This window comes from Tympanuchus pallidicinctus, unplaced genomic scaffold, assembly GCF_026119805.1.
Source record: "Tympanuchus pallidicinctus isolate F22 unplaced genomic scaffold, pur_lepc_1.0 scaffold1, whole genome shotgun sequence".
NCBI classification, from domain to species: Eukaryota; Metazoa; Chordata; class Aves; order Galliformes; family Phasianidae; genus Tympanuchus; species Tympanuchus pallidicinctus.
In genome coordinates, this window is record NW_026294618.1 from 34,244,208 (window position 1) to 34,270,259 (window position 26,052).

Consider the following 26,052-nt stretch of genomic DNA (forward strand, 5'->3'; position numbering starts at 1 on the left):
AACAAAACAAAAGCCCTAACAGCGGGCAGGGAATCATTTGTGTAGTATTGGAAAATCAATGCAAAGTGTCCAACAGTGCCAGGGTCAGCATGAGGGGTGAGTGGTGGAAAGGCAGAGTTGGGAGAGGAGAGGAGGGGAAAGGAGGTGCAGAGCTGCCCCTCTGGGCACTGCTGAGCCTTCAGGTCGTCCCGAAGTGGAGCTTGGCTGTGCCATTTGGTGACACATCAGTGTTGGGGACGAGGGCACCAAACCGTCACATTTTGAGGTTTTAGCTGCAGTGTTGGATTTATTTGGAGGCCATCTTAGGTAACATCAGCGGCTTCTGTGTTCTCTGTAAAATAAAATAAACTTGGAAATTGTTAGCTATTCTGGTCATTGTGAAATGCCTCAGAAGCGTTGGAATCCATACTCAATCTGAGTCTCAAAAATTGCAGAACTGTGATGTGTAAAATGTAAACTGGAGGTTCTTGAGCAAAGCTGTGGTTTTTGCCCAGCTGCCTTTCCTATCTTGAAAAGCTTTGATTTATGAAGGCATCCTTGCTAGGGCTTTATGGACTTCCCAACTCTGGCATATTCGCTGCCATGTTTTATTAGTGTATAAAAGCATTTTAACAAAAAAATTCTGGGAACTGAAAGGAATGATCAGTGATTGTTTTATTGAGGGAGTTGGCTTCTTAGTGTGTGTGAAACTGAAAATTGAGCAAAAATTACCAACTGAGATGAAATATCCTGCAGCTATGCACAGACTTTTTCTTGTAGCTCAAGTGGCTCTTTTACTCATAAATGGTTCAGTGCTGATGACCTGGATTTCCTGACATATAGAACAGTTTGTGAGACATCAGACTTCTGCTTTTATAGGTCTTGAGTTTAAAGCCAGAGAGAAATGACTGTGACATTTCAAAGATAAAGATCTGAGATGAGGAAAGCAATTTTGCTCTTTCAGTCCGTGCGATCTATGTTATGACTTTCTCTTTCCTTTCTGGAGTGGGCGTGGGGGGAGATGTGACACCTTTTTAATTACTACATGGTAAAAGTCTGAGATAAAAAGTGACACGTTTCTCTCCCTGAATCCACAGAGCAGGCCATGTCTCTGAGGTACATGAACAGAACTAGAAAGAGAAATAAGAAAAGCCAGATCAGATAAGTGTTCAAATAGAGAATGAAGGAGTAGCTGGGGGGGGGAGGGGTTTGTTTAATGGTGTCTGCTTTCTGTTCTTTCTTCTTTGCACCATCAACTTCTCACTGAACACATAAGCAGCAAACATTTGGTTAAAATACCCACCATGTGCATTTCCTGAAATAATGTTATATTCAGCACTAGAGATCATTGAAGATTAAAAACTGACCAAAATCACTATCTTTGGTTTTCATCAGAGTGAAGCACTGAAGAGTGATGGAGGAAGCATTTCTAACAAAGCTCCTGACATATGCATTGCCTACAAGCTTCATTTGGAGTGTGGCAGATTGATTAACCTCGTGGATTGGTTAGAGGTATGTAACAGTGCAAACTGTGCCTGCTTGCACTATTCTGCTGATTTACCTTTCTGCTGCTTACCTGCTCTTGTTTAGTGCCTCTTTTGACACCTGAGCTCAGTGAATGCCTCAGTTTTCCCCTGTGCAAGAACGTATGGTGTCTCCAGGTCACTGGCCTGGAGAGTTTTCATAGAATCACAGAATGGCCTGGGTTGAAAAGGACCATAAATATCACCTAGTTTCAGCCCCCCTGCTACGGGCAGGTCCTCTGCCTACTATGAATCTTTCATTTCCAGCATTATTACTCTGTGAGAAAATCTTCTGCTTCCCTTTATGTTTGGTGCAGATGAGATGTTATGCTTCACAAAGCAACCTTTTCCCCTCTTGAAGTATTTTGGGATGTTTTCATGGAAATGAGCAAGTGCTGCCATTGAAGTGTGTGCTCTGGGGGCAGAATGCTTATGTGAGGGAAGACCAAAGCTTCAAGCTCGAAACCCTGTTCCATACCAAAACCAGAAAATATAAAAAGAGAACGTGCATAAATTATATATTCTCTATTACTCCCTTACAACCTTATTTCCAATGTTTCTCTGTATTCTGGAAGTCCAACTGGTTTCCATGAGCACTGCAAGTGTTTGGCAACCACATCTTGTGGGCACCTGCAACCCACAAGCCCACGCCATTCCTTTTCCGTGTTCTGAACGTGCTTCATTTGCTGCTGCCTTGTTTTGGTATTTGAAGAGGATGCAGACATCAGCTCCCTATCAAGCTTCCTCACGTCACTGACTTTTATAGCCAAGTTAATCTTTCCAGATTGTTTAAACTGTCTTGCTTTCTGTATTTTTTTTACTCAGAACTGGTCAGGAACTAGAATTTGAAATGTAAGCATCCGAGTTCATAGGGTGACATTCTTTCCTTCTGTAATTCTGTGATGGTAACACGTAACCTCGCTTGCTGTTTGGATTGCTGTGAAGATGACATTCTCATGGAGCTACTGTTCCAAGATCTCATTCCTCCCAAGTGACTGCGCTTAGCTCAAAGCTCATTCTTTTAAATGAAGCTCCATCTGTTGATGAGATGGTTAGCTCTGTGCTGCTTTTCCCTTTCTAGGCTTTCTCGACTGTGGTGACAGCAGCTGAGGGACCAACTGCAGATGCAGCTTCCTCAGACCAGGTGGATGATGTTATACAGTATCCTTTCTCATTTCTGTCTCAAATTTGGCTTTCAACTGCTTACAAGATTAGTGTAAGATTTTTGAAATGCAGCTGCAGGAAAAAAACAAGTCAACTAATTTAGGCAGTCTAAAGGTAATGCAAATGTCAGAGGAATGGATCACCTGAGGTACCTGCGCTGGAGGCTGTGAGGTAAGAGCAGCTTTTGACCGAAGGAGCATTTTGGATCTGAAAGGGAAGCTACAGACCTTACAAGATGAAGCTACTCTATTGAGTTAAATCATCTGAGTGTTGGTACATGTGCACCTAGGGGGAGAGAGCATTAGTGAGCAAAAGATGGTAGGAGATCTGTGCCCTGGAGGGGAGGTGAAGAGATGGCAGGTTGTTCTGAGGAGGAAAATGGAAGCAGTAGCAAAGGAAATGCTTACACAGGATTATCCCTGCAGAAACCATTAAGTTCTGGTACCTTGAAGCTGAGAATTTTAGTTCACATGAAACATTCATTCTGTTCCTCACTTACTTAGTCCTGATTCTGAAGCAAAGCCTGCAGAATATCTGAAGAATGAGCATTAGAACCAAAAGTGCTGGCTGCAAGTAGTGCTGCCACAGGGATGAACAGTTGCAGAAGAGCAGATCAAACTACAAGGAGAACATACATATGCTGTAATGCTACACTTGTCCTTCCTTCAGGTAGTTTACACAAAGCTAAGTTCTGTTTATCTCTCAGTCATATAGCTGTGTCAGACATGATGCAGTAAGGATATAATGGATAGTGAGTAAAGAAAAGCTGATACTCTTTTATGAAACCACCCCCCCAAAAAATCTATCACTTATCTTCCTATTTTCTTGTCAAGGGACATTCTTCTGAGAGAATGAATATCATAGGTTTTATGCTTTTCTTAGCAGCGTGTAAAGGAACTCTTTGTTACCACATTGTATTCAGGTGGCAAGAAGAAATACTGGTTGAATATTTGTGCTTCCATAGGCTGGCCGTGCTGTCCTCATTTCCAACACTTCTAGCGCACAGTACAATGTTTTGTGTCCTGTATGCATGCTGTAACTTAGAAGTCTTTCCCTCTGTAACATAATGGTTTCCCTGTCAATTACTGCCGTAAGAAGAGTTTCCTTTACAGACATGTCCAGCGCTCGTTTTATTCGAGCTGTTTCTGAACTGGAACTCCTGGGCTTCATAAAGCCCAGCAAGCAGAAGACGGATCACGTGGCACGGCTGACCTGGGGAGGCTGTTAATGTGCCACCACAACCTTAATAAAGCTGTTCTTTGTAACCTGGTGCAATGGCTGTGCTCCCACTCAACCAGTCTTTGTGTAACTGAGTCAGTGTTGGAGATGACTGAATGCTGTGTTCCGAGTAACTTCAGTAACCATTTTGTTTTTAAACATCTGCCTCCATACTGTAATGTACTGCTCATGATCCAAGACTGCAGCGTTGCACTCGTTTTAATGTTCTTTGATGTAAGATAGTCAACGCTATACTGATATAATTCAGGCTACCAAGCCAAAATGAGAACACTGGATGTGTCAGCTGCAGCAGCGATGAAGCAGTAGCATTAACTTGCTCATGATCAGATAGTAATTGAATCATAACTATAAAATGCATTCCAGATCCTTGAACTACACATTTAGTAAAAAAAAGACACCAAGCTCCCACCCTCAGCAGCTGCTCCGTGTCCTTCAAACCAGAAGTCATCATAGCACCTTGAAAAACTTGATCAGAAGAGGAAGGGATGGAATTATGACAATGCAGGTGTTTGTTCTCTGCAAAGAGAAGCAAGCTGTACATTGTTCCAGTGAAGCTGACCAGCACTAGCTAATTTGCTGTTGGGGAATTTGTGTCATCTATTGGCTAGGAGCACTAAAGCACTGCTGGCATCTTCAGCCAGTAACTGCCTTGGGGACAGATCCCGTGAAGGCACTTGGCCCTGCAGTGAGAAAGCCAGGCTGCTGAGCCCTGCACTGCCCAAGTGACCCCTTTTTTCTTTGCCGCACACAAGCTATGCTACGCGTCTTACATGTCAAGCTTTAACTTTACTCACTCAAATTTGGGCAGCAAATGAGTTCATGCTGATGTCATTGTCCCATTTTCCAATCATGGAAAAACCCTTCCAAACAAGGAAAAGCTGCTTTTCCCTCCAGAACAGGGTGAACGTCTGCTACGCGTGGTAAACATGACTGTCCCCAGGCTGCAGCAGCTCAGCTGTATGGTTGGAGCCTTCAGCTCAGCCTTCATCACCCAGCAAAGGGCTGCACTGTTAGAAAAACATTTAGACTGTGCTAAGCTGAATGGTAATTATTCAGCTTATTGCAAAAGACCAAGAACACCAAGAACACCTTCCAGACTCTCAGCTGACTGCCTCTGCTTTCCTTTGGTTAGAGGTATGTAAGTGCTGCACTGGGTGCAGACATTCAGCTGTCACTGGAATCCTGATGCTTTCCTCTTTGCTGCATTGTACTCCAGCCTTCACACAGCAGTTGGGAATGATAGCAGAGCTCTGCAGTTTGAATCACATGAGTAAAATACAGCTGTGCAAGAACAGGGTAAGTCCTATCACAAAAACCTAGAACTTCAGCTATTTCCCAGGAGCAGATAGAAGTTATGTTAAAGTATCCTGAGAAAGAACAGGAGCCACACATTTTTGCATCTTTATAACTGCAGAGACACAACTAAAGCTTCCTGCTGGACTATGTTCTGAATGGTGTCAAGGCTGAGCAAGAAGAGTTATCAGCCTTTATGATGCCTAATCCTGCAACGTCGGAAACACCTCGACAAAAACTCAAAGCAAGAACTTCTGGGATCTTATGGAGCAACTGAAATTTCCTCTCTCCCACCAAATCGACTCAAGAGCCCAAGCTGGTGGCACCGGCTGTGCTATGTTGCGTTTGTACTTGTGAAATTTCCAACAGAAAGGAAATTTCAGTAGTTGTGGAATGCTATATAAGCATTCCGTGTTCTCAACCTGACCTATTTATCTTGCAAGTACACTTGAAAAATGGAAGTGAGCAGCAGAACAGCCCAACATCTGACTGCTCAGCAGGACGCACAGCCAAGCGCACCTCACACTGCCTGCAACCTGCCACCTAATGTAGCCAAATACAAGACTGGGCCCCAACAGCTCACTTTCAGACCTAAAGAGCTCAAATATTCAGTAATAAAGGGAAGCAATCTGTAACAGTACACGATGTGCCCATGTAGAATGCATTTGTCTTCTCTCAATGTTTTTACTACCATGTCATGTAAATACTCAGAACTCACCCTTGCTCCCCGTAGCTGACACGTACTGGATGCAGTGCCCGCAGCTTTCAGCAGTACTGCAGAAACCTCAACCCTGAACGTTCACTGTTGGAAGAATTCACTATTTTTCTCTGCTGTAACATTTGAAGGTTTTTGCTGTTCCCTGATAGCCTCCTTGCTGATGTCAAACACAAGAAACTTGAGAAGGTAAACAGTGAAAGATCCTATTGCAACAGTAAGGCAGGACAAACCACTGCTAAAGCCAAACATTCATCCTCACATATTTCACCTGAGAATTACTTCTCTGCAAAATCACAAGCAATGCTCCACAATGGGAGCACAAACCAGCTGTGGAATCACACAGGTAAATCATTCCCAATGACCAGCTCATGCCCAGAGCGAGCCTTCACAGCACAGCTCCTGCCCACACTGCGCTAACAGTCCTGCTGTGTAAGACCACATAGCAGGTCCAAGCACCAGCACAGGACTGCACGCATCCCCTTCCTTTTCAGCTTTGAAAAACACTGAAGAATCTTTATTACGTGCTTCCTTATCTAGACAAAAATCAACACACAATGTACATGCTGCTTTCTCACTTTACAGTAACCGAAGTCTGCCTGGAAAGATTTTAAGCATCACTATCTTAAAAACAGGTCAACCAAGATCTTTAACGCTGCAAAGCTGCAATGAACTGCCCTCTATTTGCCTTGCTTTTGGACTGCAGATAAATAGAAATAGGAAAGAAAAAAAAAAGTTACTCTTACCCCTTTCTAATATATCTCTAAGTCCTCCACAACACCTCTGAAAAGCTGCCAAAGCAGATGTGTTCTTTAAGCACCACCAGACTCCATCACATAACCATAGAAAAAAAGCAGCCAGCCATTTTCCCACCGATGAGCATGCTAGCTATTGCAAGCCTGATGTGCAACAGTCATCACATCAGCTATCAATCACTGAGCTTACAGAAAGGAGTCCATCCAAGCAGCAGGTAAAAAAAAAGACTTCAAAGAATGCAACCTTATTTTCCAAAGAGGCGCAGATGAAGCATACTGCAGCTGTGATGCACAGGCACCCGCGTGGCATTCATCTGCAGCAGGCTGTTTACTATGCATGAACGTGGGGCAGCACAGGAATAACTGGGTGCTAGCATGACATCACTTCTTGTTTCTAATGGCTCTTAATATCCTGAAAGTTAAGATAAGCTGAGACACAATCACAACAGCTGTTATTTTAATTCTACCACCAATTCTCAGGCAGGTACTGTTTTCTATCAAGCCAGAATGAGGACCCTTGGAACACAGGTGATAAAGGAGGTGCAATGGCTGCTGGAATTCTGCAGTGGTCCATCTGGGAGCTTTCCTTGTCTGGACAAGGTGAACACGTGGGGATCTGAGAAGGAGTAAGGAGGGGCTGAGAACCCCAAGGCAGAAAACAGAAGTGACAGCCCCCAGCAGTTCTGTCATTACATTCAGCAATGGAAGACCCAAAAGTAACAGAGTTCTTATCTCGACCGTACTGAAATACAGTTAAGAAGAAAATATTCTTTTTAGAGGTCAGATAGAGTCAAACAGACTTTGGGAAAGCATGCAGAAAACAGATACTGCGGCTTTGTGCATAATTCTGCACCTATGTCACTACTAAAGGAAATAAAATTCATGAAGAGCCATCATGAAAAGCCAACTCACATGGCTCTTCTAGAACCCTACGACTGTGTAGATCTACCAGCTGAAGTTACAATTACATTTCAACTAAACTTTTCCCCATTAATTTGAAGTGGAGGCATACAGACTTCCACTTAAGCGGAGGCTGACAGTAAGTGAATGCAGAGAACACTTTAACCAAGAGATTACTTCAAAAAAGCTCCCGAGTCTCAGAAACATAATCCAAGTAATGTGATGAGCAATACTTGTACCCATAGCACAGAGATCTGGAATCACCATGTAGCAACAACATTTCAGTCATTTACAGTGACTCAGAACTGCACAGACAATGGCAGCCACCCCTGATACAGCAGTTTGGAAACAGCTGAGCGTATCTAAGAACAAACTCCTGGACCAGCAGACAGAGATTGCACACCTCCAGCTCTCCCAGCACCTGGGTAGTTGCAGCTTGTGGTGCAAGCAGCCGCTCTATCTGTGAGCACATCTCCTTTGATGTGTCACTCAGAACTGAAGGAAGATGAGCACAGCTGTTGAGTCAGCGGCAGTGGCTTAAAGCAGCACTGGCAGTTGTATAACAAACATGCCTCCGTAACTACAGACCGCATCCAACCTAACACAATTTGCGGCCTCTGAAGGCTTACGTAACATTTTCATCCACTTTTTTCCTTGTCTAAAAATTCTGACCCACCCACTGCTGCTGGTAAATAAAGTTTTCATTTAAACACTCAGATTTCAGTTTATTCACACACGGCAAAAGTTCCACCTGCGTATTAAAAACAAACAGATTAGAAGTAAATGTTTTATTCTTCCAACTAAATTCCAGTACTACAAGGGCAGTAAAACAATGATACACTGAAAAATTGCAGCAATAAACATTTGTTAAAGACTGAGAGAATAAATAAAAACTACAAAAATGAGAAATCATATAAACCCATTCTTAACCCCCAAAAAAGTCATGGAATACAGAAATGCCCTCCTTCACTATTTCACAGGCAGTACTGTGGGCTATTTGCTTAAAATTGTCCTGGGATTACATTCTAATTTAACTGTGATTACAGCTTTGTTGTAGTGCACAGTTATGAAAACCACACTAACTTCAGTCAGAAGTGTCATTCTACATTTTTATTTACACAACCAGTGAAGGGCAACTTCTAGAACATCAGCTTTAATCCTTTACTTTTTCAAACTTATTAACATAAGAAGCCAAATTGTAATGATACAGCAAATGAGGCCACTGGTATTATTACAGGTAGCAAAGGTCCACATCCAGGTGGTACTGACATCAGGGAGCACTCCAAAACCAGTTGCTGCATAAGAGTGGTTGCCACTGACAAAAGCTTGAAATAACCTGTGTTCACAGGGGGAAAAAATATGGCATTGCTGCAAGTCATTACTGGGACAGCTTGCAACAATAAAACGGGGTGGATAGGGCAGCCCACATATGCAGAAAATGTGATTCATGAAACGTCTGCGAAGAGAAAAAAAACAGGGATTAATAATGCAGTTAACAAGAGCCGGGTCTGTGCAAATCTGCTATGGCAGCACCCAAACTTGTTCCGAAAATCAGCACGGAATGGGAGACGGCTCCGTGTTTTAAGCGAGAGCCGCATTCTATCACACGTCTTCCTTTCAACCTCGACTCTCCATACCGTCAACGTCAAGCATTTGTACGCGGGGCCTCGCTGAAGCCCAGCATCAAACAATGGCCATGTAAGCTACCGCAAGGTCAGTCACCTAACGCTGCTGCAGGAAGCAGAGGAAATCGATACTCACAACTGGCGGGCTGTTCTCCATATCGTCGCATGATTTGATCATGCGTGAACTTCACAAACGCGTCGTATTGTTCTGCAAGCATGAAACATCGCAAGTGTGAGTATTAAGATTAACTCAGGCTGAAAAATACTTAAGGCTACTTTTCATACCATACAGATCATAGCAATTAAACACACATCCACTAGGAGTAGCTTCAAGTGCCTTCACACAGCTCACAGCTGCCATTCTTCTCCAATCCCAAAGAACAACATTGCAGTATGTCCCCTAAATTGAAAGGATTTCCCACAGAAAAGCAGTAGTACTCTCCCAGATAAGTGCATCACATGCACACACAAAGATCTCAATATACCTAGTACCTGCTAAGTCAGAATGTTTTCAAGTAACTCAATGTGCCCATTTCACAGATGCCTATTACAGGCAAAGGAGTTAAGCAAATGTGGCATTATGGTCAGTGCTAGCATTGGAAGTGTAACTTCTCACTGCTCCTATCACTATCAGATGTAAAAAAATTAATGAAATGGAAACAAAGAAGTATGGGAAAAGGATTTGCTACAGAGTTAGAAATACTTTCTGCCAGGAAATCAAAAGCCAGACAAACTAAAAGCTGAGATGTGAAGTGGCTAACGCTTGACTAATGCTAGTCAAAAAGCAGCCACAACAGGGAGATGCAGCTGACTCTGAACTTCATGAGAAGAGCCACTGAGTGATCTGGAGTGATATGGAACTGAGATATCAAACGTATTTACCTGGCTTTGAACTAAGCATTATTTCCCAGAAATACTATCATTTCTATGCACACATCCATACATTCGCAATATTTTGTTCAGTATTAATAGTGCACTCATCAGCAGGATATCACCTTTCAGAACTAGGAAATTGAACAAGGAGAGTAATATCTACCAGATGCCGCTCCTCTCCATTCCCCTTCCTCCCTTGTGGAAAAATACATGTGCAGCAATGTGGGGTGTTCTGAGAAAAGGGCAAGGTCAAAGAAGGCAATCTTCAACCAAAAATGCAGTTAGATTTGGAGCAGTTCCTAGTCCCACAGGTTTGCCCCATTAAAGTCCCCATCCTCTTGCAGGGAGGAGCTTCACCTTTGAAGTAAACAGCGTATCAGTAATCAGCAAGCAGTGCAGCAGCAGCCCAAAGCCCGGCCACCTGAGGACATTCCTCCTTGAGCGAGCCCAGCACTGGGCCCAGCACCGTGGCGGCCAGATCCCCTCTGCCCACAAGCACAACCTCTGTCTCACTGCAGTTCTGACTGATGGCTTTTCAGCAGCCACGTGAGGATCTCAGCCAAACAACAAAATAACACAAAGAGCAGATTGAAGGATTTGATGCCCAGAAACCATTTCCAAAACCAACAGCAACTGGAACTTTTCCTGAAAGAATATATTAAAGGCCAGAAATAAACCTACGAGCTTTCTTCTTTACAGGTTTAAGTCCACACACACAGCCACTTTGTAGCACCATCTCTGCTAAAAATCTGGTTTTGGTAATTTTAAGAATCCACAATTAATGAAAAACCCCTTCTTGTGGCATTCAGCATAAGAAAGCTAAGGAATCCAAAGGTAAAACTGATCTATAGTAAGCTGATGAAAACTGAAATGAACACCTGTAAAGATACTTGTACCACTGGAACCCCCTAGGACAGGTTTTAGCTACTTCAAGTCAAAAGATGGCTAAATGCCACAAATACAAGCCCTGTTACTATGAATACATAACTTGAACTGCAGTAATAGAGCTATTTTTCACAAGAGGGTTCCAGAACTGTTTTCAAGCAGAGGTTTCACTTAGCCCCTTGTGGTCTTCCCTCTGGTTCTCAAATCTGCAAAGGATTTTGCAAACCCAAATTTACACTAACAGAGGTTTCAAATAACAGAGACAGGAGGGGAAATTGGGGCATTACAGAGACCTCACCTCTCCATTCATCACTCCATCACTCACACTACGTGAAAAGCAATTCTGCTCACAAAGAACATGGCAGAGGAAAACAAAAAAGGCAGTATCTGGCTAACTACCTCCAAGAAAAGCATGATTCAGGAAAGGAATGAAGAAAATATTCAAAAATTCCATTCAGTCACTTGAAAGAAGCTAGTCAATATTTGTTACACAATTTCCAGTTACATTTTCATTAATTTCACTAGTCTGTAAGAATGAGTTATCACCTCACTGTACAGAGCTAAGAAAAGGATATAATCACTCTCACTTTCTGTCAGCAGAAAGATGCAAGTGGTCTTCTGTGGGAGGAATTATGCTCAATTCTTCTAGCAGTTTGTTTCTAAATTCCTGGGTAATACTAAGAATTCACTACTGGTACGATATATGGGATGCAATAACTAATTCTTCTGGAGATCACCCTACAAGGAAATAAACGTAATCTCATCTCACTGTATGCTGCCCTTGGGCCCTGAGAGAAGGTGCTGTTCTCCTTCCCAGAAGTTCCCTTTCAGACTGACACAAGAGCACACAATCCCAGAGGTTCTTGCTGTAAAGAACTGCAAGTTGGACTCAAAGACTGAGACAAATCAATGAGCTTATCTGGTCTTCAGTTAGTTATTATCATCACTGCTAAATGAAACGCATCTAAGAATGTAAGAAAGGACTCCATTCCTAACATACATAAGTTAGAAGAAAAAAAAGACTCTAGTTTCAATTAATCAGTCTGAATCAGGTTAAGAAAGAAAAATCTAGAAATGAAACATTAGGTCCAAAGAAAACTAAGTACATAGGGCTAGTTATATACTGAAAAAACACTGACTTCAGGGTGGCAGATCAGAAAGCACAGAACGTGAACACAGACTCAGGTGCAGACACAAGGCCGCTGTGTGCAACCCAGCAGTCTGACACAAGCCTGGTGACCTTCCGCAGGGGCGACACCACAGAAGGGCTGGCTCCTGAATCCAGAGATTTGCTAACTTTAATCTGATGGGTTTTCAGGTGGGACACAACGGCAACGGGTATTCAAAAGCAAGCTCACTGCCAGTGTCCTGAAATGCTCGTTACAATCATACTAAGCATTAGACACCACATCATATTGTGAAGGCACCTACCTCCGAACACACCAAAATTAGGTCCTCGGATGTTAGCAAAGCACTTAGAAGTAGAAGACACTGACAACTGAAGAAAAGTCCTTTTTACAATGCTGGCATTAACAAGATCCTTATCAAAAGCTAAGCTGACGCGAGGCTGATTGGTAGAAAATGCAAGAATTCAACACAGGGGAACAGAAATGCAGCTAAATTACTGACACTGAAGCAGCTACCCAACACCACTGGCAGCAGTGCAATGTAAGTACTGGGAAGAGAAAGGGAAGTCTTAGGTACTGTGTCTTCTTGCCAAATTCCAGAAAAAGGAAGTCAGTTTCCAAGCAGGAAAAAAAAAAAATCCTTCACAAAGAGCTCTTAAAGAAGTAAAATAGAAAGTCTTTCTGGCAAAAAAAAATGAAGAGGAAATGATCAATTCCAACACGGCAGTGAGAGAAAGTTCTGTGTGAAATAAAACCTCTGTTTCCATTGATTAGTAATACCCAGGAGTCACAGTTTCTATCCAAAGCAGTGCAGAACAGAAAATCCTATCAAAGAGTCTACACAGCTTTATCTGCCCTGTATGCAATCTCATTCCTTCATCAGACTAACTCAGGGAAAAAAACACCATAGCATAATACAAAGATGAGAAGGAAAAAAAAAAAGCTTTTGAATTCATGCTAGCACATTATTTTGACCCATTAATATACCTGCAAGTTTTGTGGTCAAAATTTCTTCATACTCTTCACGAATTTTCTCTTCACGTTCTTTCAGCAAACGTTCACAGATCATTCCAACTTGTCTGAGAGTAAACAGAGGCTGTTCTTTTTTCAATGGTGATGATGCTGCAGATGAAGTACCTAAAACAAAAATATTGAAGCATAACCCAAGTCCTGCTTGCAAGGAGTTCAGAGCCAGTACTATAACCTGTTTTCCTCACACCTTTTACGCTAAAGGAATTTTACAAATTATTTGGAGAAGAGTTTATGTGTTTCTCAAGAGTTTCAAGAGCCACTTCAAAACTTCAAATTAAAGAGAATCTTAGCTGTAAAAGGAGGACATCTCTTTCAAAAACCAGGAGCATTACACAGTGTAGCACAAATGACAGTTGCCATTTACAAACTCAAGCTTCTATTTTATATTAAAACCACAATGTATTTTTGCGAAGACAGCTGCTTTGTAACCTTGCCTATTACAAAATCAGTAGCAGGGAAAGAAGAAAACCTGGTAAGCTTTCAGATTAATGCTATTATTGCCCCCCCCCCAAAAAAGAAACCATCGCTGGTGAGAAAGTGCAACAATACAGGTGGCAACAAAGGGAAATTATTTCCTCAGAATCTGAGAACGCACACCAAAATTACACAGAATGCTCTGGTTACCTGGCAAAGCTGGTCCAGTAAGAAGAAATGCATGTGGCTGTGCATCAGTAGAACAACAAGGATCTGTCTGCTGGAAGCTATTTTCTAAGTGTCTCCTCTTCTGCATGCGTTTGTACTCCTGTTTTATGTTGTACAGAATTTGTTCTAGAAGAAAAACAGTAAAGGAATTAAACCTAAACTTATATTTCAGCATTTCACTTAATTTTATTTCCACTAGAACATCAAATGCAGATGACCAAGAGATGCTAACAACTAAACTCCTAAGCCCCCAAGAATGGTAACATTTTACCCAGGACACAAAGCAAATAAAGAAACTGAGAAGCCTAAGCCCAGAGCGTTTTCACAAGAAAACACACGAGCAAAATACATTATTTGTTATGGTCAAGTGCCAGTGCTGGGCTACTGCTAACAACAGTAAACAGTCTAATTTTCAAAAGCAGGAACCAAAAACTGGATGATACACACAGATAAAAATTAAGCAGCAAAGTAGAGAAGGAAACAATTCTGACCAAACATTCATAAAGCAGCTACTGCTTAAACCCTCCAAGAAGTGGAAACCAACAGGAGAAAACAAATGCCATCCACAACACTTCACAGCCTCAGATCCATCCAGATGAACCCTGTGGATGGATCAATAGCCTCTTTTAAGAGAGGATGGCAATAAGCAAGTCAGCATTTGACCAGCACTGGGTAATACAGCAGGAGCTTCTAATAATCTCATCTCTGTTGAGATGAGAAATTCCAAGGAAAACAGCAAGCCCTGCAACAGAATTATCAACTCCATGGCACTTCCTTGCTGAAATTCCATGCAACAAAAAGCTCTCAGGAACATCAGAGCCACAAAATGGGACATCCCTTGGAAAAAATGCCTTCTCCCCTACTTCTCCAGGAGACCTTCAAACAAAGAGAACTCCAAAGACTCCCTTTCTACAACAATTCTTTTAAATGCTCAAACCTATTTACAAACCAAACATTTCCCTAAACTGCCTGCTTCCCTGACACTAAGCTTCTAGACTTACAGCAGAGGTGGCCTTTCAAGGCTCACACACACACACACCACTGTGATTGTGTCAGGGTTGCAAAAAGCTCCAACTCAGTTCCTTCCTGTTTCTGTTCAGTGCAACACCATGAAACCTTCTACACCAGTTTTCAGTGTTTGTGAACCAAATGTTCTTGAGGTACTACACTGGAACATTTCCTAACAAGCACCCATATGAAGCAAGTTAACTTCAGCAAAAATCACTTTCAGTAAGTGGCTGAAGCCTGTGCCAGATCAAACAGAAGCACACATTTATCAATTTCTGGTTCAGAGGTTCAGTGGTGGTGGCTGCTTTTTAATTGCACGCGTCAATCTAGGGGCTTCCCATTTGCAGGCAAGGAAATCAAATCCAGCCAACAGAAGTACCAGCACTTTCTCCAAGGAGCTTGTCTGGATGCTGCTCCTGGACTAAGAGTGTTCTGCAATTCATACCTTTTCCATCCTACACCCTTGTGTACACACTTGTACAGTCTGTCCCTTACAGTAACTTGGTTGAAAGAAGCAGCAACTGCAGATAATATAAGGAGCACAGTAGGGAAATGAAGGAAATTGAGGAAGGTGGAAGCTGGAGGATTCCTACTGTTGTAGGACAGACTATGAACTATACTCCTCTGAGGTACAGAAATACACAGATCAGGTTAAAGACTCAGGCTTCTGAACTGAAGCAGAATCCCAGGTAGAACTTGTCACATAGGTGCTGTATCAGATGTTGGGAGGCTGGTGTTGCAACATTTTAACTCAACAGCATTAGGGCAGCAAAACAATCCTCTTCCTCAGAATCAAGTGCTGTTCTGGCTCCAGGGACACTGCTCACCTCTGAGTGGGAACCCAGTCAGCTGATAAAGTCACACCTATCCCAAAGCTCCAAGAAACACCATCTATGCTCTAAGAAACCTGACTGCAAGGATACACACTGTATTTATGTTACCTGGTGAACATAACTGTGCATGCATCCTCCACTGCAACTATGTGGTCTTGGCCACATTTTGCTTTACAAACTCTGTATGAACTGCAAAAATATCAGCCAAATTTGGGGCATAACAACTTTGCTAAGTCTTCTCTATAGCTCTCTTTAGTATTATATACGTAGAAATATTTTCAAACCTGATTAACCTCCAAAAATGTTAAGAGAAAATCTAAACAGACTCCAGTCAACGGTTTTAAACCAACAGCCATCAGCCAGGTTTCTTCCAGCCCTCACCATGTCTGCAAATTACACAGAAAATACTCAGAGAGAATGCATAAAACCCAACCAGATCAGAAGGAGCACGAGCAAGATAAAAGGAGAGAAAATAAGCGTGCACTGACTCTGGGAACAAACAGTACAGCTGGAACAAAAAGTAAAGTTCCATGCACCAAGGAATACACAAATATATCAGTATTACAGTAGCTTCATCTACTTCTAATTTGCCATCTTCTAGTATTGCTCTGACCATCATAAATCGTAGGAAAAAAGCTATGGACAGATCTACTGCAACATCACCTCCCAGTAAAAGCTCCTTTGACAGCCTGCACAGCAACACTACCTTCAGGGAAAGCTCTGCAACTTAAACTCAGCACAGCAGAAACGACAGCAGCATACTTGTCTACATTGCAAACAGCCACCAGGTAAGAAAAAGGCAACAGAAAAAAGCCTGGAACCCGAAGTCCTGCCAGAAGACTTGGGCACGCAGTTATCTTGTGCTGGCTAACAGAATTCCTACATACAGACTGATTCACGAGATGTGAAGCAGCGCTGGTGAGCACACAGAACTGGCCCACAGGTGGGTGCTTGGCACGGCACTGCCAGCAGCACGCAAGCTGGCTGTGCCAATGGCAGTGATTCACCTCCTAATGCCCTCCACTCATAAAATGAAGATTAGTAAGTGAAACCCGCTCATTTAACACAGCACCAAACTATTCAACGACTTTGCACGTGAATAACTGGACTTGGAATATCTGAAACCAAGCAGGCAGCACCGAAGACTGAGTAGGTCTATTTTAGTTGATGTACAACGACATAAAACCTACCACTTGCCTTCACAATTGGTTTTAAATGCAAGCCTGAATGATAATTTGATGTCACTGAACCAACGCCTGATTAAATCGATCTGGATTTCATTTGAACGGTATCTCTTTGTAAAAACATTTCACTTCACTATTAAGGGATGCACTTACTGTATAATTTTCAGGAAAGCATAAAACAGCTGGAGTGCATCCAAATTCACTGAAGGAATACAGGCAACACACATTTATTCACATTCCTTATTTTTACTAATGCTTCTGCTTCCAAAAAGCTTTCTTGTTGGTTCTTAATTTCCTTCACTTCCAATTAACTCTAGCCGTTCTCTCTGCAGTTGATGACTGAATTAAAACGGTCGTTTACCTGGTGTCAGACACAGGACACGTTCCTTTCGTGTTCCTTAAATAAGAAGGCCCAAGCTGCCTTTTTGAGTTATTTCATTTAATGAATTACTTCATACATTAAAATCTAGAATCTGGAGGTGTACTCACTAAAGAAAACTCAAATTAACTAAGCCTAAGACTATAAAGCTGAAGCAAGAACACGGATGACATATATCAGAATTTGTTAGCTATTTTAAATTGGACTCGCTGCCATCTTCACTGGTGCCAAAGTTCAAGCAGACACTGTCCTTCAGGCAGCAATCTTACGTACGATGGTAAGAGGTGGTGTGTTCCACACAACTATCTTTCTCTGCAGCCTACCCTCTGTTCCATCTTAACTTCCCATCCCATTGGCTGTAGATACATCAGGAGGCACACAGCTGCCTGCCAGGAAACACTGGGCTGAGGTGCTGAGCATGAGAACTGGGCCTGCTCCATCTGGGGCAGCCGCAGGAAAAGCCCACGCTGCCACCACGCTGCAATGCATGAGGACTTCTCAGGTGACATTTCCGAGTCAGAAGTGACCATGGGTGCTGGGCACAGACTATGTGCTACGTGTCCCCTTCTCCATCCTTATTTAAAAGGGCCAGGCTCCAGGCCAGCGTAAAGAATAAAAAAGGGGGCTGCTGTCAGCACGAGGGGGAGTCAGCCAAATAGATGTGAACACAATGACATGCATGGATGGTTTTTCATCTAGAGTGCTGTATACTAAGATCATGACATTAAATATATTTGTTCATTTAACGCTGCAATCAAGGACAGCATTCACCCCAGTCCTCCTTCTGAATCTGAGATGATGAGGGAAGCAGAATTACACACTTCATGCTGCTTTCACAACCAAGAGACTGGAACCTGAAGGGGCAAACCAGAATTCAAGCTCGGCACCTGGAATATGATATGTCACGCTAATGCATTACAAAGCCAAATGTTTACTTCCAAGGAGTGATGCCTACTTCCTTCAACTCACGATAAGAGACAAGAAATTATTCTTTTTCATCATTCTGTCATCTAATTACTCCATCCTGACCTGTAATTGCCTAGAAATTACGTACAAGGGCAACAGTCGTTCCATCTGAAAAGGTAACAAGGCAAGCAATTATTTTCTCGATTTTAATAACCTCTTATCAACCATGAAGATGCCAATTGTTTCCCCTGAAGGATTTTTCTTTTTGGCTTGATTTTCAAGCTAGCAATTTCACATCTCAGTTCCCGACTTCTCCCATTTAGCTGAAGGAAACATTGGCAAAACAAGTAGGAAGGTGACTCAATAGGCTGAAATCAGAGTAGCACTTTTTCCTGGCCTGAAATGGAAGCTACAGTTCAGGTTTCAGTTTGCAATGTCACCATTCAACATATGCATTCAAACCTCAGCCACGCCTGAGATTTTGTCTAAGTGAATCAATGCAGTGCTCTCCTGATGCCAGCAGAACGCATCTCAATGGCTCCTAGCTCCTTTTGAGGCCAATTTGTTCCACTGCTCTAGTCCAGGCTTTTCACCCTTACTCGACATTTGGTTGAAGATGTTACCACAATCCAAATTTGGATCTCTCCAGACACACAAAATCAACGTTAGGGTGCTAGCGTCTCCTCTGGACAGGACAGCACTGCAGCAATGCAATGGATTAACGATATTCCCCAGTTGTTTTTGGCTTTTTATCTACATAAACAGGGACTCCGCAGACACAAGACAAATTAAAACGGTCCAGATATTCCTCTTCTTGCTTTGGTCACAGGCATCAATCTCTCCAGTGAAGTTTCTTAATTAGGCACGCCGTGTTAGACTTCAGTCACACAACGTATGCTTTTGGAAAGCACTCTCATCTCAGAGGAGCAGGCTCTAAGACAGAAAGCAGGAAGGGTACGGCGCTGACACTTGCCAGCAGTGCCTGCAGCTCCAGAAGCACTCGTCACGGATCCTGCAGCCCAGAATGGGCTACCTCAGGAGATTCAATTACTTGAAGGTTCTGCTTCTCCCGCGACGTGCGCGATGCTCACGCATGCATTAGCGCATCCCGCAAACGTGTTCTTTCAGGAAACCCCAGCGCTCCCGATCAAGGGGTTGAGCGATGAAAAATAAATCAAGCGATGCAAAATGTATTAGATACAGCAATTAGATCTTTCTCTTCACACACAAAAAAACGTCGCAGTGCATCTATCAGACTTGCCACTGAAACAAAAAATTTGCTTCGATATTTTATGACATCGAAGACCAAAGGCATTTAACATTTCTAGTCGCCACAGGAATCTATACAGAAACTTCTCATACAGATTAAATTATCGCATCCAGATGCCGTCATTACGCGCTTTTTCTGTTTTTTTTTTTTTTTTTTTTTTTTAAGGGGTGGGAATGTTTTGTTTTTAAAATCCTAATGATTTCTGCCATACTGGAGCACAATAAGAAGCCTGGCATCGCGCCAAAGCAATTTAGCAATAAATACCCACGCCAATAAAAGTTAACAAAACAGAAATTAGGCAGAAGGAGATGCGGTGGTACCAACGCATTCCAAACCCACTGCGTTTGTACACTGGAAATGCAGAGCTGGCCTTGGCTGCAGCCCGAGCAGAGCTTGCGGAGAGACGCGGCTCTCTGTTTGCTCAAGAGGACAACCGAAAGGTCACAGGAGGACAGCCTATGGGGAAGGCTTGCAGCTCTTCCTACTCAGAAAGGTCAAAGTCATTTTCTTGTATAACTTCTAACATTTTTGGTAATTAGACCCAATTTTTCAGATTACTCTGTGAAAGGAAAGGGCATATATTAAAGAAATTAAACTGTTTCCTGCTTATTCATCTCTCACAAGACGGCGTCTCACGACCAACTCTGTTTGCCATCTCTTGACTACAGCCATTTGCCATCAGACTGCCACCGAAGCAGCAAACACCAATTGTGCACACCCATTACCAAAGAGCACATCAATTCAATAGTTTCCATACGCCGTCTGATTTCCAACATTATCCCTGCTTGGATCCCAACCAGTGACCCGAGGTGAAGCTGTTCTCCATAACCCCACCCACTCCCATTTCTGGTTTGCGACACCACTGGGGGAATGTCTGAGTACACCAATGTTTCTGATGGAGAAGAACTGCACAGTTAGCTTGGGGATTTTTAAGGGATTTCACAAACTGTTTTTTAATACAACATTCTTTTGGATTCTGCTAAGTTCTAGCTGCAGCTTATCCTCTGATTCTGAAATAGCAGTGTGGAAGAAAGCTACCCATCGCATTTGTTTTCTCAGTTACTGAGCCCCAGCCAAGGATCCTGCCAACACCACCCCCCCTCGACCCTCACCAGTTGGCTTTTTGGACTGCACCTCCCGCTGGGACTTCAGCCTCAAGCATTCAGACAAGTGGGCTTCTAGCACTAACGTGCCCTTGAATTAAGCAAACGACTTGAGTGCAGTACATTCCACATTCTCTAGCCCAAAACGTGACCTTTCATCAAGGTAAAACTGCGAGTAATGGTTCTCCAGCAGAGAATGCAAAATTCATCCAACACAGAATACAAGAAATACTGCCACTTCTTCCTCGCAGACTCAAAAATGTAAGTAACAGCATCCTGAGGACCGCTGAGGAAAGGGAACACACATAGCACATGACCCAGCCATGCAGCTCTCCAGCCCCTTCTCACACAGTCCACCCACTGGGCCATATTTCAGCTATAGCACAGCATGTACCTGGTGACTTGCAGGTGTTTCTAACTACCTTCCCATCTCTGTCATTCCACCCATCATCAATTGTAGGGCTCTAACCAACAGAACCATTCAGAATGCACAGATCAGGCCCACCACAAGCAAGAACTGACAACCAAGCAGAACTGAGGTACCGTCCCAGCAGTAGGAAACTGCTCAGAGCCATCTTACATCAGGCAGTTGTGTCCTATGTGAATGTGCTTTTACGCAGGTAACTCTAGATGCAAACAACAGTATCCAGAATTACCAAACGCACTCACAGAGTATGCTCAAGTAATTGGAAGGTCAACTCCACAGAAAATATAGACGGCTGGCCACAATTACAGTTTGGCTGCCAAATTCATTGAGAAACTGGAAGTGACCTAACAGCTGTTCAAATAACCACAGAATATTAAAGCACTCTTGTGAGATATAAGTTTCATCTTGAATAAGCCCTGCCTCTCAAACAGACGTGTCGTTTATTTGTCTATGACCACTCTGTAGAGACAGCTGTTTTCTCATCTGACTGCCACACTGTGTTCTTCGCTCTCTGCACCTCCCTCCAGCAGTTCAGATTCTGCTTCCAGATAATCCGTGTTTGAAATGATTAACCATGCGCTAAGTTCTGGTGCTGATATATTTTCTGCTGGGTGAGTTAAACAGCACCAGGTAGAAAAAAATCTTTTTCATGAAGTTAAAGTATTGGTATAAGGTTTCATATCAAAGTAATTTCATTAAATCAAATTCAGATACTTCTTAAGTACTGGAATTGTGAGCATTACAGGAAGAGCCTGAGAAAACTCTAACTGGAGTGAACTCTGGCTATTGTTGTGCATTTCTCAATACAGGAAAAAAAAAAAGAACCAAACAGTGACTCAGCTGGGAAGACTTGTAAAATCTGACTGGAATTCTCCTCAGAGAGAGGGCAAGATTTATCCAACCCAAAAGTACACATCCGCATCAGGAATCATAGAAAGGCCTGGGTTGAAAAGGACCAAACTGATCATCTAGTTTCAACCCCTGCTATGTGCAGGGTCACCAACCAGCAGACCAGGCTGCCCAGAGCCACATCCAGCCTGGCCTTGAATGCCTCCAGGGATGGGGCATCCACAACCTCCTTGGGCGACCTGTTCCAGTGCTTCACCACCTTTTTATGGTCAATGGAGAGCAGTGAATACTTTTCAAGTACCCTTTGCCTCGTTCTCAGTCAGAGCTGTACAATAAGCCATCCGTTTGTTCCACAAGACTATCCAGAATCCCACAAATTATTAGGTCAGATAGGCATTTACAAAATTAGATGGGGCAAATCCCACAGAATGTTTCAAATGGCCCCTTTAAAAGCTCTATTTTGTTCACTGGGTGTATTTCATTTCATTTCAACATGCCACGATCCCCCTAAATTAAACTGAAAGGAAAAAGTAAGCAAGCTCCTTCACACTGACATTTGCACTCTCACTGTGTAATTTCTTTTGCTTGGAACAGAAAACAGAGGGAGCTTTTACACAAGGGCCATGTAAATGTGCACAACTTGCAGACACACTGAGCCTTGCTCAGGAGCACTCAGTGTGCTCACAGACATTTTGAATCACTTTTCCTTTTATTGTAGCACCGCTCACACAAAACACCCTCACCGGTACAGAACCACCTTCCCACAAAGATTACAGCCCCCACCTCTGATTTTATCAAGAGATGAGGCCTGGATCCGCTCAACTTCAGTGACATCTCTGTTCTTAAGGGCCACAATCACTAACAGTATGACAGGAATTCAGGTATAACCTCAAATACTGCCATAGTAATCATCTCTGCAGAAAATTTTATTGATTCATCTCCTTCCAGCAATACACATGCACTTGCCAGATGATATTTCTATTAAATATTCATAATCTCAGCTCTTCAAACCCCAGAGGAACAAACCAAAATAAATCACTGCAATGAAGCCACACATCTTCTAGAAAGAATCAAATGAATTCCGGTTTTGAAGACCTATCTCAGCGTGTATATAAAGCCTTACTGTACTGGGGAGTGCACAGCGCTCATCGCAGACCGCTGACTCATTCGAGATCTTTTCCTAGAGGTTCAAAAAAATAGCAAGGCATCCATGCCAAGTGCGAGTACTTTGTATGCCCTCCGTACACTCCCCTCCCTCAGAGCTTTCCCTTTTGCTTTTTGGGTTTTTTGTTAATATCTGAATAAAATCCGAAGGAAAAAAAAAAAAAAGTGTCCTACTGTATAGTGTAGTTTCATGAAGTAGGAATACTGAAAAAAGGAATTCCCCCTATGTGGATGGCAGCCTGAAAGCACAGTGGTCATCTGCTTGGTCAACACCAGCAGTTTTTCTGGGGCAAACTTCTGCACGGAAGGCAGCAGTGCAAAAAGCTGAGCTATGACAATTACAGAGGGCTCCTTCTTGTACACAAAGGACACAGATCTAATACCTCATCGCTGCCATCACTACTGGCTGCAAGCACAAAGTGAGTGCGTTACTGGAAGCTGCCCACTGGAGTAACCGTAAGAAGGGACAACCGGTCACAAAATCACAGAACCCTTAGTTGGAAGAGACTTCCGAGGACCACCCAGTCCAGCTGCCCTGCAAACCTGCACGCCCAGCCAACATTCGTTCTTTCTTCTCTTCGTGCCCAACGGTACCACCACGAGCTGAGCCGACCAACGGCGCTCAGGGCCACCGGCTGAACCACCTCTCCTCGCACGTTAAGAGCACAGGCACCATTCTCGCCCAACGTCTCCGAGGCGAGACAGCTCGCTCTCATTTTATCTGCCCTAGAGGCAGCTCACGCTCGCACTCAACCGCTTTCATGGCTCGCTTTTTTCTACCCGAAACTTGAAGGATGCCGCAGAATGGGTCACGTTCGGGGCGGCGACGCGCATTAAAGGCCGGCACACGGGATCGCCCCTTTGTTTTATCCGCTCAGGCCTTTCCCGGCGGCGTTTTGCGGGTGATTGATGACGGGCCGCCCTCCCCACTTCCCTCCCTTCCACTCCCTCTTGTCGTCGTCGTCCCCCCCCCCACAACGTCTGGGCGGGGGGCGGTGGCCCCCCGAGTCCGTCGCTCCCACCCCCGAGAGCAGGGGGGCTCCGAGCGGGTCCCCACCCCGCCGGGCATTTCCGCAACCGGGCTCGGCCCTGCGGCTCTCCCAGCACCGGGGAAGAGGGGGGTGGGAAGAAGACGGAAAAAAAAAGAAAAAAAAAAAAAAAAAAAGGAAAAACGAGAAAAAAATAAAAGAAGGAACCCCTCCGTGCCCGCCGCCCGACCTCACCGCCCAGCTCCCCCCGCGCCCCCTCCCCTGCTCGGTCCCTCTCCGCAGCCCCCCCGCCCCGACCCCTCTCTCCCAGAGCCGGCCGCCCGCAACGGCGCTACCCGCCCCCCTTCCTCCCCGTCCCTCCTCCCCCTCTCCTGCCGCAAACGGCCATTTCCATTGTGTCTCCGCCGCGACGCTGCCAAGCCGAGCGGGGCCGGCCCCGGCCTCCGCCGTCGCCAACCGCCGAGCCGACGTAAAGCGGCCGGGTTGGGTGGGGGGAGGGCCGCGGGACCCTCTCCTCCCCTACGCCCTGCCCGCAGCCCCCCGGGTTCCCCCCCCAATCACCTGTGGTGAGCCGGGAGGACACCTCTCCGAAGGGCGAGGGCTCCATGCGCAGGTATTTCTGCGGGGAGGCGAAGGAGGAAGAGGAGGCGGCGGCCGAGGCCGGGGCTGACAATGGCGCACATCGCCTCCGCTTCGGGGACGCCGGGCTGAGCAGCGGGTCGAAATCCAGAGTCCTTTTCAAAGTGGCGCCGCACGCCATGGCGCCGGGCGGCGGCCGGGCCGGGGAGCGGGGCTCGGAGAGAGGGGACGGGGAGACGGAGGCGAGCGGCCCTGCCCGGAGGCGCCTTCCTCGCTATCTAGGGTGGGAGGGAGGGAAGCAGGGGAAGGAGGGGGCCGCTGCGTCAGGGCCTCCGTCGCCTCCCTATCGGCCTCTCTCAAGGGAGCGGCCGCGGCCCCAGCCCCCGGCGGCTCGGCCGGCCGGATCCCCTCTTGTCGCCCGTCCTGCCGTAACCCGCGCTCCGGCGGGGCCGATTCCGCCCGCGGAGGGTCGCGGGGCGGGCGTTGGGCCGAGAGGTGCGGGGCTGGGCCCGGTTACCCGGCTCGCGGCCGCCGATGACGAGCGATGGCGGCGGGGCCCGAGCGGCGGCGGCGGCGGCGCTCCCCTCTGTGACTCCCACACCAGCAATATGGCGTCAATAACAACGCCGCGGATTCAAAAACCAGCCCCCCACACAGCGCCTGCGCACCTGAGGCCGCGGCGGCCGCGGAGGCTCTGGGGAATTGTGGTTTCCCCGCCCCCTCCTCGCTGGACGGCGGAGGGCTGCCCGCCGGGGGCGGTGCGACTACAAATCCCGGCGTGCCTCGCGCCACCCGGCCCGACTTCCGGGTTCTGATTTAAATCCCCCCTCGGCAGTGGCGGTGGGGTGTGTTGGAGGGCGGTTGTGGGTGGCGGCGAGATGGTGGCGCCTGCGGGGTTCGGGGCCCCTGGGGGTGGGGGTTCTCCAAAGGCGATGGGCGCACGCCGAGGGACAGGAAGACGCGCTGTGCGTGCCAGGCCCTGCGGGCCGGCTGCGGGGCTGCTGTTACTCGTGTAGGCAGCGCCGAGCAGGTCCGGCAGCGCCGATGTGGCCGCAGGGCGCGTGTCACTGCCTGAAGTGAGGGCAAAGTGCGCGTTGCGGCCGTCGTGTGCGGGGACAGCGGGGGCAGAGCGGCTGAGGTGGCAGCTGAGAGCTCGTTCGAGGCAGCCGTGCTGTGAGCAGTCTCCCAGCTCCGGGCTCCCTTACTGAGGGAGGGCTTATGGCTCCAGCCTTATGTGGCAAGGGCTGAGCTCCTTCCTGTTCCTGACTGAAGTAAACTGTGTCACAGTTCAGCACAGTGGAAATGTGAACAGGAGGTGCTAGGCCTAAAAATGTGTATAACTTCAGCTTTTATGTGCCTTAATTTAAGTGTTAACATCAAAATGCTGTCCTTAGAAGATTAAACGGGCAGGATTTTAATGCTTTTGTTTCTGTTATTTTTTTGTTTTTGTTTTTTTTTAATAATGAAAAATAAGCTAGCATTTGAAAAATAAAAGCATTGCTTGGAAGCAAGTTCTTGCTTTGTGTGTTCCCTTTGCAGTATGCGTATCATGAAGCCCAGCAGCACCCCACAGTCTAAACGCCAACCTGCCAGCAGTGTGGCTGCACAC

General features: G+C 45.2%; 2 protein-coding genes across 3 annotated transcripts in view; one reads left to right on the forward strand and one right to left on the reverse strand.

The window, feature by feature from the left end:
• ORC3 (origin recognition complex subunit 3) overlaps positions 1-3,936 on the forward strand; it is a 38,907-nt gene extending 34,971 nt beyond the window's left edge. For both annotated transcript variants that reach the window (XM_052694177.1, XM_052694187.1), the window contains exons 18-20: positions 1,375-1,491; positions 2,584-2,663; positions 3,789-3,936. In XM_052694177.1, the coding sequence (XP_052550137.1) occupies positions 1,375-1,491; positions 2,584-2,663; positions 3,789-3,894 (303 nt within the window). In that variant the 3' untranslated portion in view covers positions 3,895-3,936. The remainder of the gene's footprint in view (positions 1-1,374; positions 1,492-2,583; positions 2,664-3,788) is intronic.
• A 4,727-nt stretch (positions 3,937-8,663) lies between these two features.
• On the reverse strand, positions 8,664-25,046 carry AKIRIN2 (akirin 2). Its single transcript, XM_052694270.1, has 5 exons — positions 24,426-25,046; positions 13,735-13,878; positions 13,066-13,215; positions 9,330-9,401; positions 8,664-9,024 (listed from the first exon to the last, which is right to left on the reverse strand). Exons 1-5 carry the CDS (start codon positions 24,622-24,624, stop codon positions 9,014-9,016), a joined length of 576 nt encoding a protein of 191 aa, XP_052550230.1. The 5' UTR covers positions 24,625-25,046; the 3' UTR covers positions 8,664-9,013.
• Between the last annotated feature and the right edge of the window lie 1,006 nt (positions 25,047-26,052).

Excerpts from the sequence above, each read along its gene's own strand:
- AKIRIN2 (XM_052694270.1), bottom strand. The coding sequence starts at position 24,624 with ATGGCGTGCGGCGCCACTTTGAAAAGGACTCTGGATTTCGACCCGCTG. Across the intron at positions 13,879-24,425 it reads GTCCTCCCGGCTCACCACAG|AACAAATTCTGTACAACATA; the intron begins GTGATTGGGGGG and ends TTTTTCTTCTAG. Across the intron at positions 9,402-13,065 it reads TTTGACCACAAAACTTGCAG|AACAATACGACGCGTTTGTG; the intron begins GTATATTAATGG and ends TCATGCTTGCAG.